Source organism: Sciurus vulgaris, assembly GCF_902686455.1.
Source record: "Sciurus vulgaris genome assembly, chromosome: 3".
In the NCBI taxonomy this organism is placed as follows: Eukaryota; Metazoa; Chordata; class Mammalia; order Rodentia; family Sciuridae; genus Sciurus; species Sciurus vulgaris.
In genome coordinates, this window is record NC_136463.1 from 23,404,280 (window position 1) to 23,416,704 (window position 12,425).

The window sequence follows — 12,425 nt, forward strand, 5'->3', positions numbered from 1 at the left end:
TAAAAAAGGTTGGAGACGTGGCTCAGTGGTAAAGCACTCTGGTTCAATCCCCAGTACCAAAAACTAAAAGTAAAAAATTGTCACTCAATCAGTAAGGCTTGTCCTGACTCTACCACCTACCCCTCTACTTCAAAATATCACCCGATTCCCATCTTAGAATATCTTCTTCTCTGCTTTGTGTTTCTCAAAAGCAGACCACATACTACATATTTATATATTTTACTAGTTTTGCCAGAACCAAAAATTTTTTATCTTTTCTATTTACTCATGTTTCCTAACAATGAGCCTGACATACAAAAATGTCCTCAAAGCTGGGCACAGTGCCCCACACCTATAATCCCAGTCACTCAGGAGGCTAAGGCAGGAGAATCACAAGTTCAAAGCCAGTCTCAGCAACTTAGTGAGGCCCTAAGAAACTTTCCAAGATCCTGTCTCAAAAAACAAACCAAAAAACAAAAAACGGGATGGGGTTGTGGCTCAGCGGTTGAGCACCCCTGGGTTCAATCCCAGGTATAAAAATGGCTCTCAATAAAACAAGTGTATGAATTATTCTTTTCTTCAATCACTGAAGAGACACTCTGGGAAATAAAGGTGAAAAGATAAACTCATGAAAGGAAATAGAGGGGTTTCCAAACACTTACCTGCTCCCCTACTGGGAGGGTCGCGGGCTGGGGGAGGAGGCCTATTACTCAATAAAGAAGGAGAGGCTGAGGTGGGTGGAGGAGGTGCTAGGCCTCTGACAGGCCCTGGTGTCTTCCTATGTAAAGAATTGTGTCTCTGTGGCAGCTCAGGGGCTGATTCATTAGTGGGACTGGAGGGTCCATTGGGGACCCCTGGAGGTTGGCGGTAAGGCGGAGGAGGAGGAGCCAGAGACTGGCCACTTGGTCCCGTTCGGATATTCACAGGGGAAGGAGGTGGTTTGACTGGGGGAGGAGCAGGAGGTCCCTCTCGACCAGGGTGGAGCCTCTGTCCAGGTGTTGGTGGCAAGGGTTTCTCTCTGTTGTAGGCTGGGGCTTTGTTGCTGTGCATAGGCAGAGGTGTAGGGGGTGCATTGGCACGACGCCCTGGAGGTGGTGGGGGAGGGGCAGAGGAGCTGTGCTTCATGCCCGTACTGCTGGTGGTGTTGGGACGAGAGAGGTCCGGTAAAGAGGGTCTCTGCATCCGGGGCAGTTCTGGGAGGGAGGCTCGGCCGCTGTCTGTATCATCTTGAGGACGTCCACTGGCTGTAGATACTGGAGGCCTTGGGGCAGCAGCTCGAGAACTGGGGACTTGTAGGGCTGGCTTACCAGCTAGGTTCTCTACGAATACACCAGACAACACTGGGTCAACAGAGCAAGGTATTTATCAGACAGTATCTCTCCTTCACCAGACCCCTTGGTGCAACCTGCACGATTCTGGAATTCATTGTGTTTGTGGTGCTGGGAATCAAACCCAGGACTTGCCACATATAAAGCACTCCCTCCATCACTGAGCTACATCCCCATACTTGGTTCTGGGTTTTAATTTGATTTTAGGCTTAGAGCCCATTTACAAATTTTTCCTGATATAAGCTGAATACATTTTTAAATTTTATTTTATTTTTAGTTGGCAAATAATAACTATACATATTTATTGGGTATATAACATGATGTATACACTGTGGAATAATTCAATCAAGCTAATTAACATACCCAGCACCTCAAATACTTATTTATCTGCAGTAATAACATTTAAAATCACTCAGCAATTCTGAAATATGCATTATTATTAACTATAGTTACCACGCTATGTAACAAGATTACTAAAATGTATTATTCCTGTCTAACTGAAATTCTGTATCCTTTGACCAACATGTCTTTCCTCATCCTCCACACCCCAGCTTCAGGTAATCAACATTCCATTCTCTACTTCCTCGTTCAACTATTTCAGATCCCAAATGTAAGTGAGATCATACACAGTGTTTGCCTTTCTGTGTCTGTCTGGCTTATTTCACTTAAAATAATGTCCTCCTAGTTTATTCATGTCATGAATGACAGAATTTCCTTCTACTTAAAGACTAAATAATATCTTTTGTGTATAAATCACATTTTCTTTATCGAAGCTGAATATATTTTTATTTAACCCCTCAAATTTTGCTTTATTCTACTCTGTAACTCCTCCTCTGCTCCCACTCCTTTTTCCTCCCACCTCAACCACAGTCCTTAACTCCAGATGACCCACTTGGAACAAGTCAGAAATTAAATGTACTTTAGAAATATCCTAAGAAAGTACTTATCAGATACCTGAAACATCCTTGGCTCCCACAGGGCGGAGTTTCGGCACTCCTCCTTGGAAGAGACCTCCCTTGGGTTGCAGGGCACCGGCTCCAGAGCCATAACCACCACTACTTCCTTTGGGCTCTGGAAAGCATACCATTAAGTTTTTATTTCATATGTTCTGTGCTGATGACCATAAACCCCAAGACAAATCCTTCCTCTATCTGGGCTTTAATTTGCAAAAAAACCAATCTTGCTTTTGCCTTTCTGCTCCACAGCTTCAAATGGGGATGAACTGTTCACTGTGAAGAAAGAGAAAAAAACAAAAGGAACAAGGAGCCATTCTTCTCTTATTTAGGGTGAAGTGATAACAACTGGTAAAAAGAAATGTTCAATAAAGTTTTCTGGGCTCTCCTTTCCAAATCCCAGATGTAAGGGAGCTAATGATTCAGGGGCTCAGATATGTTGAAACTCTCCAGAGGTCTACAGGAATGGACACTTGTAGCAATTATAAAATCACCTCCAGTTTCAGTCAAGAGGTTTCTAGGAAAGTAGTAGTCTCCACAAAGAACAACGAAAGATGTGCCCCAACATGCATTAGAACGTGGGAGTCTTAACTGAGAGAATACTTGCCAAGGGTCAAGAAGAAATTTCTAAAGTATTCAAATGAACAATGGAAGACAGTCAATAGAAGTCCCAGGACAAAAGTTTTTCACTCAATACTCAACAATAAAAATGACAGCACAGGTAAGTCTCCAAGACAATTCTGGGATCCTGATGTCTCACTAGTAAATGAACTTAGACTCACTCTCAAGGACAGGAGCACTTCGATCATTAATGTTGGTCACCTTCTTCAGCTTGGTCCCTTTGCAAATGTCCTGTAAGAGGGCACCTCTTCCCCGCTGCTCATCTCTACTCAGCTTGGGAGGCTCTATGTTTGCCTGGAGGAAGAGTGAAATAAAAGTTTACCCTAAACAGTTTCCTTCATCAGGATAAAGGACTTAAGTGAAACTGGATTCCATAAGAGGTCTGTGTGACCCAACATTCATTCATACACACACACACACACACACACACACACCCCAAATGGCAATATCAATGTGCCAGTCTTTTTTCTCCTGTTCTAACTTCTGTGAAGAGTATAGCTTTCACCTATTCATAAGCTTCTGTCAGGAGGCCTGCATTACTATCCATGTGCTAGGTTTTGTGCACTGACCACTTTACACATATCACCATCACCAAGGCAAACATCTGAGTCCATTCTCTGTCTCAGAAATTGTGCTAAGCATATTATCTCTATTATCTCATTAAAATCTAGAAAAATTCCTATGAGAAAGGCACTATTATCATTATACCCATTTGGAAAGTGTGGACCAGAAGCTGAATAGCTTCCTAAGACAGTACAACTTTATAAATGGTTTAGCAAAAATCCAAACCCCAACAGTGACCACGAAGTTCATGTTAGCTCTACTAACATATCCTGTTATCTCCATCTTATTTCAATTTACACTCTAAAAAATATTCAGAATAGAAATTATTATTCCCATTCCAAAGAAGAGGAAATAAAGGTTTAGAAAAGTAATGTCATATGATTAGTAAACAGAAACAGGATGTTAAAGGTCCTTGCCGTTTCTATTCTCCCAAATTCCTCTTTCAACATTATGTAATTTTTCAGGTAATTTATTTTCCTCTTAAATGTCAATTACCAGAGATCTATGTTCAGTCTCCATCTAAATGTTTCTGAGCAAGCTCATCTAATGGTTTGCATACCACATATAAGCCCAAGAATCTCAAATCATTTTACCTTGTCCCCCATGCCTATGACCTGAGCTTCATGTCCATATATGCCAATGCCTACAGGACATCTCCAAATGAATATCCTACTTGTACCTAAAATATAACACATCAATAATGATATTCCTGAATAGGAAGACCCAATATTATACATGTGTTAAATCTTACACAGTTTATAAACATAGAGCTTTTTAAACTAAACACCAATGGAATTTTTAAGAAACTAAGACTTGTACCACCAAAAGCCAAGAGTAACAGGAGCACAGGAACAGAGCTAATAAATGCAATAAAAGGGCTGGAGATATAACTCAGTTGGTATAGTGCTTACCTCACATGAACAAGGCCCTGGGTTCAATCTCCAACACAAAAATAAATAAATAAATAAATGCAATAAAAAAGTCTATAAGCAGACCCAGGTCTATATAAGAAATAAGAAAATGGTGCATGCCCATAATCACAGCTAAGACAGAGTAAGACAGAAGACAGGAGGATCACCAGTTCAAATTGTGCTAAGCATATTATCTGGGTAACTTAACAAGACCCTGTCTCAAAAAGGACTAGGGATGTAGCTAAGTAGCAAAAAATGTACTCCTGGCTTTCAACCCCAGTACTGCTAAAATAAAATTAAAATAAAATAAAGTAAAATAAAATGGTGATAATAAAGTCTGGGGATATAGCTCAGTGATAGAGAGCTTGCTACATGAGGCTCGTGGTTCAATCCCCAGTATTTAGAGAATAAAAGTGTATTTCATCAGTGCATAATAGATTACTAAATACAAAGTGTTAATAACAACTAGTGTAAAGTTAAAACCCTATTTCATGGCTTATTCTGAAACAAATTCTAGTTGAATTATAAAATTTAAGTGTAAAAAAACAAAACCACAGATGTACTGTATGAAAAAAATAGGTAAGGGGAAGGACTTTCTAAACATGAAAACTAAAATATAGGAAAACCACTAAGCCTCATCCCCAGCCCTTTTTATTTTTTATTTTGAGACAGAGTCTTGCTAAGTTGCTTAGGGCCTCACTAAGTTGCTGAGGCTGGCTCTGAACTTATGATTCTCCTGCCTCAGTCTTCTGAGCTACAAGATTACACTTTTAAAGAGCTTATTAGCACAAAGCCTAGGGAACATAGTAAGAGCTCAACAAACAGTATATACTTTAGGAGGAAAAAAGGTATACACAGAAAATCTCTGAAAGTATATACTGTACAAGGAAATACTACTAAAGATTCATATCATGTAATAATTCTTGGCTTATTTGTATTTTCTAATTTTTCTACTGTATGTATGAAATACAACATTAACAAAGGTTAATAATATTTTCACATTTTCTACTTTTATTAGTATTTCCTAATTTTTACACAAACTCTTTTTGGGAAGAAGTAACGGGGGTTGAACTCAGGGATTCATGTACAGAGTACATTCTTGACCCTTTATATTTTGAAATAAAGTCCTACTAAGATGCCCCAGTTGGGCTTGAATTTGTATTTGCAATCCTGTCTCAGACTCCAGAGTAGTTGGGATTACAGGTGTGTGCCACCATACCCAGCTCCACAATCCTATTACAATAAAAGTTTTGAAAATACTACTACACTGTACCAAAAAAAAATGATACTACCAAACATTTAAGGACATGACAAGCCATTCATACCATCGAGGACATAGTCATGAAAAAGAAAAGCAGATTAGAAATCAGTGTGTATAGTATGCACAATCTCTTTTTTTGTTAACATGGGGAAGATATACATAAAACTATTATGAAGATTGGATTGTAAGTGACTATCCCTTTTTTCTTATATACTATTTCTAAATTTTTGATCATATTATATATGTCATATACATATGATCAAAAATATATATGCTACAGTTCTAGGGACTTAACTCAGGGGCACTCTATCACTGAACTACATTCCCAGCCCTTTTTATTTTTTATTTTGATTATTAAATTTTGACTATTAAATTTTCCAAAACTGAGTTCCTCTACAAAACTTTTTTTTTTTTTTTTGTAAATAGAATCATCAGTCTAACTTCCAAACCAGAATCACTCAAATCTCCTTTCTGTTTCTCACTCTGTCACCAAACTCTTTTAAGATTTTACTTTCTATGGGCTGGGGTTGTGGTTCAGTGGTAGCTCACTTGGCATGAGTAAGGCCCTGGGTTCAATCCTCAGCACATAAAAATAAAGTTATTGTGCCCACCTACAACTAAAAAATGAAAAAAAAAAGATTTTACTTTCTGGGCTGGGGTTGTAGCTCAGTTGGCTGAGTACTTGCCTAGCCTGTGTGAGGCGAGGCACCAGTTTCGATCCTCAGCACTGAATAGAGGGCTGGGCTTGTGGCTCAGTGGTAGAGCACTCGCCTAGCACGTGTTGAGGGCCTGGGTTCGATCCTCAGCACCATATAAAAATAAAAAATAAAGGTCTTGTGTCCACCTACAACTAAGAGGTACATAAATAAATAAGTAAACAAATAAATAAAATAAAGGTTCTGTGTCCACCCACAACCAAAAAAAAATTTTTTTGGATTTTACTTTCTAAATCATGTCTACTCTCCATCCTCACTGCTTTAGTCCAGACCCTCAATTTTCTTCCTTTTTTAATAGACACAGTACCTTTATTTTATTTGTTTATTTTTATGTGGTACTGAAGAACAAACCCAATGCCTCACACGTGCTGGGCGAGCACTCTACCACTGATCTACAACCGCAGCCCCCAGACTCTCAAATTCAACGACATCTTCAACGACAACAGTCTTCTGTGTTTAGTCTTGAGTCTCAACCCGCAATCCACTGCCATACTGTTAAGAGTGACTTTTCTAATACAAACCAAACAGGTTGCTCCAACTCCCCATGATTATCAAAAGAAAAATCCAAACCCTCAACCTCTCCAGCTTCATCTACCACCACATCATCTCAATAATCTAAACCTCTCTATACTTTCTCACAAATCAGCACCCTTTCACATTCTGCTTCAACTTTAAGTGCCTTTCTTCTGTCTTCTGGCTAAACTCTACTCACTTCAGATAGCAGTTCTTTTTTACCTACCTCATTTAATGGGTTCCACACAAAATTTCGCCTCAAAAGGAAAGAATATGTCTGAAAGAATATGTCTGAAAACCAGAGGTTATGGGGAAAATAAGCACAAGTTGGCAGATCTAAACTCTAGTCCTAGTTCTGAGACCAATCTAATAATCAAGTCACTTTCTCCTTCCCACCCCCTCTTTTTTTTAAACTATATCCATCCCCAGCCCTTTCTATTTTGAGACAGAGTCTCATTAAGTTACCCAGGCTGGCCTCAAATTTAAGCAAGTCACTTTTCCCTCTTTAGGACACAATTTCTTATCTATTAAATACCTAATGTAGGGCTGGGGAGATAGCTCAGTCGGTAAAGTGCTTGCCTTGCAAGCACAAAGCCCTGGGTACACACCTATGGATCATTTTTCTCAAAAGTTACTTTGACTTCTAAATTTTACAAAAATGAGAAGGCACAGATTCCTTCCTTTTTTTAAGAAGGGGATAACTAGGGATTTAACCCAGAGGGAATTTACCATTTACCACTGAGTTACATCCTCAACCCTTCCTCTTTTTGAGACTGAGTCTTAAGTTGCTCAGGGTCTAAGTTGCTGAGGTTGGCCTTGAACTTGTGATCCTCCTGTGTCTCAGTCTCCCGAGTCACTGAGATTACAGGGGTGCACCACTATACCCAGTTATAGATTCCTTCTTTATTATATGACACCAGCTTTCACAACCCAGGTATGGTTAGAGTGGCTGTCTCCCTGGTTCAGAAACCACACTGGGTTTCTTCACCCATTGTTGAAACTTCGTCCTCTTACCAATCCGTTTTGTAAGCTCCTTTCTTTTTTCCCATTACTGGGGACTGAACCCAGGGAGACATGTCCTACTACTGAGCTAACTCCCAGCCCTTTTTAATTTTTCTTCTGAGATAGGCTCTCACTAAATTATGGAAGCTGGGCTTCAACTTTCAATCCTTCTTCCTCAACCTCCTAAGTAGCTGGGATTACACGCCTGAGCCACCATTCCTAGCTTCCTTTCTTTCTTGATAGGGTGTAAGACATGATGTGTTTGACTTTAAAATGAACTGTGTGGGAGTAGAAGAGGAGGAAATGAACTGATAGCAAGAAACAACCACCAAGAATCCCAGTCTCTTTTCTCAAAGATACCAAAGAAATGACACAATGACCTTTGAAAAGCAAATAGTTCAGGAAGAAACACAAGTTTCTAATCCAATGCAACCAGTTCAAATCTCCACTTACAATGAACCAGGACAAGGAAATAAGACATGCCACTATGCTAAAAGGACCACTCAGAAGTCAGAACTAACTGATGAGGACAGACATGTTGGTTTTCCATCTTCCCATACCAAATGTCATGAGTATACTATGTCTATACAAGGAACTCCTAAGTATCTATGAATACTAGCACCAAAAATCTGGGATGTTAAAAATAGAATTAAAGGGCAGGCTCAGAATAACAGTGGTATGGGCAGGAAATTCTTGAATTTTAAACCAAATGGTGTAATCAAACAGTATGTGAAGGCTAGGAAAATCTTGAATGTTTAACCAAATGATGTAATCAACTTAAAGGTATGGAGATAGACTGGTAAAAGACTACCTACCTGATTAAAAGTGGGAGGTGGAGGAGGCCCAGGAGGGGGTGGAGGGGGAGGAGGAATTGGCATCCTTGCCCTGCTCCCTGTTGGCACTGATCTCTCTCCGTGTTTATTTGCAGCTTTAAGTCACTCATATACCTGTAAATGAGAGATAATCATAAGAACAATTTTACCATTAGAGGCATTGAGGAGTCTCACACATTCCAAGAGGAACAGAGGACTGGGCATGGCACCGACGTAATACAGTCCAGAGTTTGGTAAATATTCTTGATAACAGGCCAGATAATAAATCTTTTAGGCAACAGTCTCAGTTGCATGTTATTTTTCCTTTGTTTTGTTAACCATTCTTTCTTTTTTTTTTTTTTTTTTTTTTTGAGGTCCTGGGATTGAACCCAGGGTCTCATGCATGCTGAGCAAGTACTCTCTCTACCACTGAGGAACACCCCAACCCATCCTCCCTTTTTTTTAATGAATAAATTTTATTTATTTATTTATTTATTACCAGGGATTGAACCTAGGGGCGCTTAACTGAGCCATATCCCCAGCCCTTTTTATTTTAAGACAAGGTCTTGCTAAGTTACTTACGGCCTCACTAAGTTGCTGAGGCTGGCTTTGAACATGAGCTCCTCCTGCCTCAGCCTCCTAAACTGCTGGGATTACAAATGTGCATCACTGAGCCTGGCTTAAACTTTATTTTTAAAGCAGTTTTAGGTTCAGCAGCAAAATGAGCAAAAACTATGTAGAATCTTCGTACACCTCTGCCCCCACCCATGAATACTCTCTCATACTAGCGATATATATGTTACAAGTGGTGACTCTATAGTGACACATCATTAACATCCAAAGTCAATAACTTATATAGGATTAACTCTTGGTGTGGTACATTTGGTGGGTTTTGACTAATGTATAATGAGTTACATCTACCATCCTATAGTATTATATAGAAGTTTCATGGCCTTATAAATCCTGTGTTCTACCATTCATCCTGTTTTCTCCCCAATCCTGAAGCAACCACTGATCTTTTTACTATCTTCATAGTTTTTATGATTCCAGAATGTCATATAGTTGAAATCATATACCACATAGCATTTTCAGATTGTCTTTTCATTTGGTAATAGGCATTTAAGAGTCCTCCATATCTTGATATGTCTTATTTTCTTTTGAGATGGGGTCTCATTATATTGCCCAGGCTGATCTCTAATTCCTGTGCTCAAGTGATTGTCCTGCCTCAAACTCCAAAGTAGCTGGGACAATAGTCACATGATACACCATCCAGTTTATAGCTCTCTTTCTTTTTAATGTTGACCAACATTCCACCGTTTAGATATACTACAGTCTGTTCATCTATTCCTACTGAGGGACATCTTGGTTGCTTCTACATTTTGGCAATTCTGAATAAAAGTGCTATACACATCCGTGTGCAGGTTTTTCAACTCCTTTGGGTAAATACCAAGCAGTGTGACTATTGGATCATATGCTAAGAGTATGTTGTATTCTGTAAGAAACTGCCAAACTTCTCCCAAAGTGACTGTACCATTTTGCATTCACATCCTTGCAGCATTTGGTGGTTTTGGATTTTGGTCATTCTTTTTTTCTTTGTTTGCTGCTCTATGGTACTAGAGTTTGAACCCAGGGGCACTCTACCACTGAGCTACATATCCAGCCCTTTTTATTTTTTAAGATAGGGTCTTGCTAAGTAGTCCAAGCTGGCCTCAAACTTTTGATCTTCCTGCCTCAGCCTCCCAATTCTCTGGGATTATAGGTACATGCTACTGCATCCACATAAAAAAGGGCTTGTTTGTTTTTTGCCAGCACTGAGGATGGAACCCAGGGCCTTGCACATGCTTGGCATGTGCTCTACCACTGAGCTGCATGAATTCTGGCTGTATGAGTTGTAAAAGCTGTCTGGTGGTATCTTGTCTTAATGTACAATTCCTAATGACATGATGTTGAACATCTTTTCGTATGCTTTACTTGCCATCTGTATCCATTCTTTGGTAAGGCTGTCTGTTTAGGTCTATTTTAAAAACATCTTAGTTATCAATGGACCTTTACTTGTTTATATGTGGTGCTGAGAATCAAATTCAGTCCTCACAACATTAGGCAAGCACTCTACCACTGAGTTATAACCCCAGCCCCTGTTTAGGTCTTTCGACTTTGTGTGTGTGTGTTTGTGTGTGTGTACACACTGGGGACTAAACCCAGGGCTTTATACATGCTAAACCCATTCTCTATCACTGAGCTATACCACTGAGCTACACCCCATCTGTACTTATCATTTTTAAAAACTGAGTTGTTTTGTTTCCTTATTGTTCAGTTTCAAGAGCTCTTTGTATGTTTTGGGCAATAGTCCTTTATCAGGTATGTCTTCTGCAAATATCTTCTCCTTGTCTATGGCCTGTCTCTTTCCTTCTCTTGAATTTTACAATCTTTTAAAAATAAAAAACAGTCTTAGTTTGCAGGCCAATAAAAATAGGCTATGGATCAGATATGACTCACAGTTTATGGACACCTGGTATAAGCACACTCATGGAACCTAATCAGAGTATAACCACCACACGAGAAGGCAGCCATCAATCGGGTCACAAAACAGCACTCAAAAACTATATTGGGGGCTGGGGAGAGTGGGCCGAGCTCAGTCGGTAGAGTGTTTGCCTTGCAAGCACAAGGCCCTGGGTTCGATTCCCAGCACTACAAAAAAAAAAAAAAAACTATATTGGTCTCCCATTAGAGTTTTGTTTTGTTTTATTGTGATACTGGGGATTGAACCCTTGGGCACTCCACCACTAAGTTACACCCCAGCTGCTGCTGTTGTTGCTGGGTTGTTTTGGTTTTGTTTGTTTGTTTTTTGTTTGTTTGTTTTGGAAACAGGGTGTAAGTTGCCAAAACTGGCCTCAAACTTGCAATCCTCCTATGCCTATGTGCTGGGAGTTGTGGTGTACACCTGAAATCCCAGCTACTGGGGACAATTACTACTCACTAGAACCCAAAAGTTTGAGACCAGCCAGGACAACACATGAGACACCATTCCACTCTCCACAACAAAATACTCAGCTTCTCAAAATAAATTAATCAAAATAGTAAATCCTTATAAGCAGAACATCTACCACCAAGGGGAGTAAATTTAAAATAAAAACAGGAGAAGCAGGGAAAAAACTATCTTCTCTGAATTACCTGAGTTTACCATGGCCATTCCACTCCAAAACCTACACAGTATTCTTAAGAAAACTAGCAGAAAACAATACAAAAAATGATAGTGTTCAAAAACAAACATTTTAAATGGGCAAATAGCTCATCCAGTAGAGCGTTCGCCCAGTGTGTGCACGGACCCGGGTTCAAGTCCCCGGCGCCCGCGAGATGAACCAATAAGCCCAAAAACAAACATTTTCAACTAATTACAGTTACCTCAGTTCCTGCCTTTTCTGTGGCCATTGCCACAATTGAAATGGTATCCTATGATGACTTGGCAAAGAGATTCAGAATATCCCGAGTTCTTTCCATATCTGTAGGTGATTCAACCTACATCCTACAAGGTACATAACAACCCAAAGGAAAAATTGGGGGGGAGGGGTAATAGTGATTGAACGCAGGGCCTCATGCATGCTAGGCAAGCTCTACTGTAACTGAAATACATCCCCAGCACTTTTTTATATTTTATTTTGTGACAGGGTCTGGCTAAATTGCCTAGGCTGCCTGAACTTGCAATCCTCCTGCCTCAGCTTCAGGTTGCAATTGAAATTATTAAAAAGAAAAAAAAAAAAAAAAAAA

The 12,425-nt window shown here is 39.7% G+C and overlaps 1 protein-coding gene across 4 annotated transcripts in view; it reads right to left on the minus strand.

Moving 5' to 3' along the window:
- WIPF2 (WAS/WASL interacting protein family member 2) overlaps window positions 1-12,425 on the minus strand; it is a 39,583-nt gene that overhangs the window by 9,757 nt on the left and 17,401 nt on the right. For all 4 annotated transcript variants that reach the window (XM_079132906.1, XM_079132907.1, XM_079132908.1 and 1 more), the window contains exons 2-5: window positions 8,664-8,795; window positions 3,043-3,175; window positions 2,262-2,378; window positions 642-1,298 (exon numbers count right to left, since the gene is read on the minus strand). In XM_079132906.1, the coding sequence (XP_078989032.1) occupies window positions 642-1,298; window positions 2,262-2,378; window positions 3,043-3,175; window positions 8,664-8,726 (970 nt within the window). In that variant the 5' untranslated portion in view covers window positions 8,727-8,795. The remainder of the gene's footprint in view (window positions 1-641; window positions 1,299-2,261; window positions 2,379-3,042; window positions 3,176-8,663; window positions 8,796-12,425) is intronic.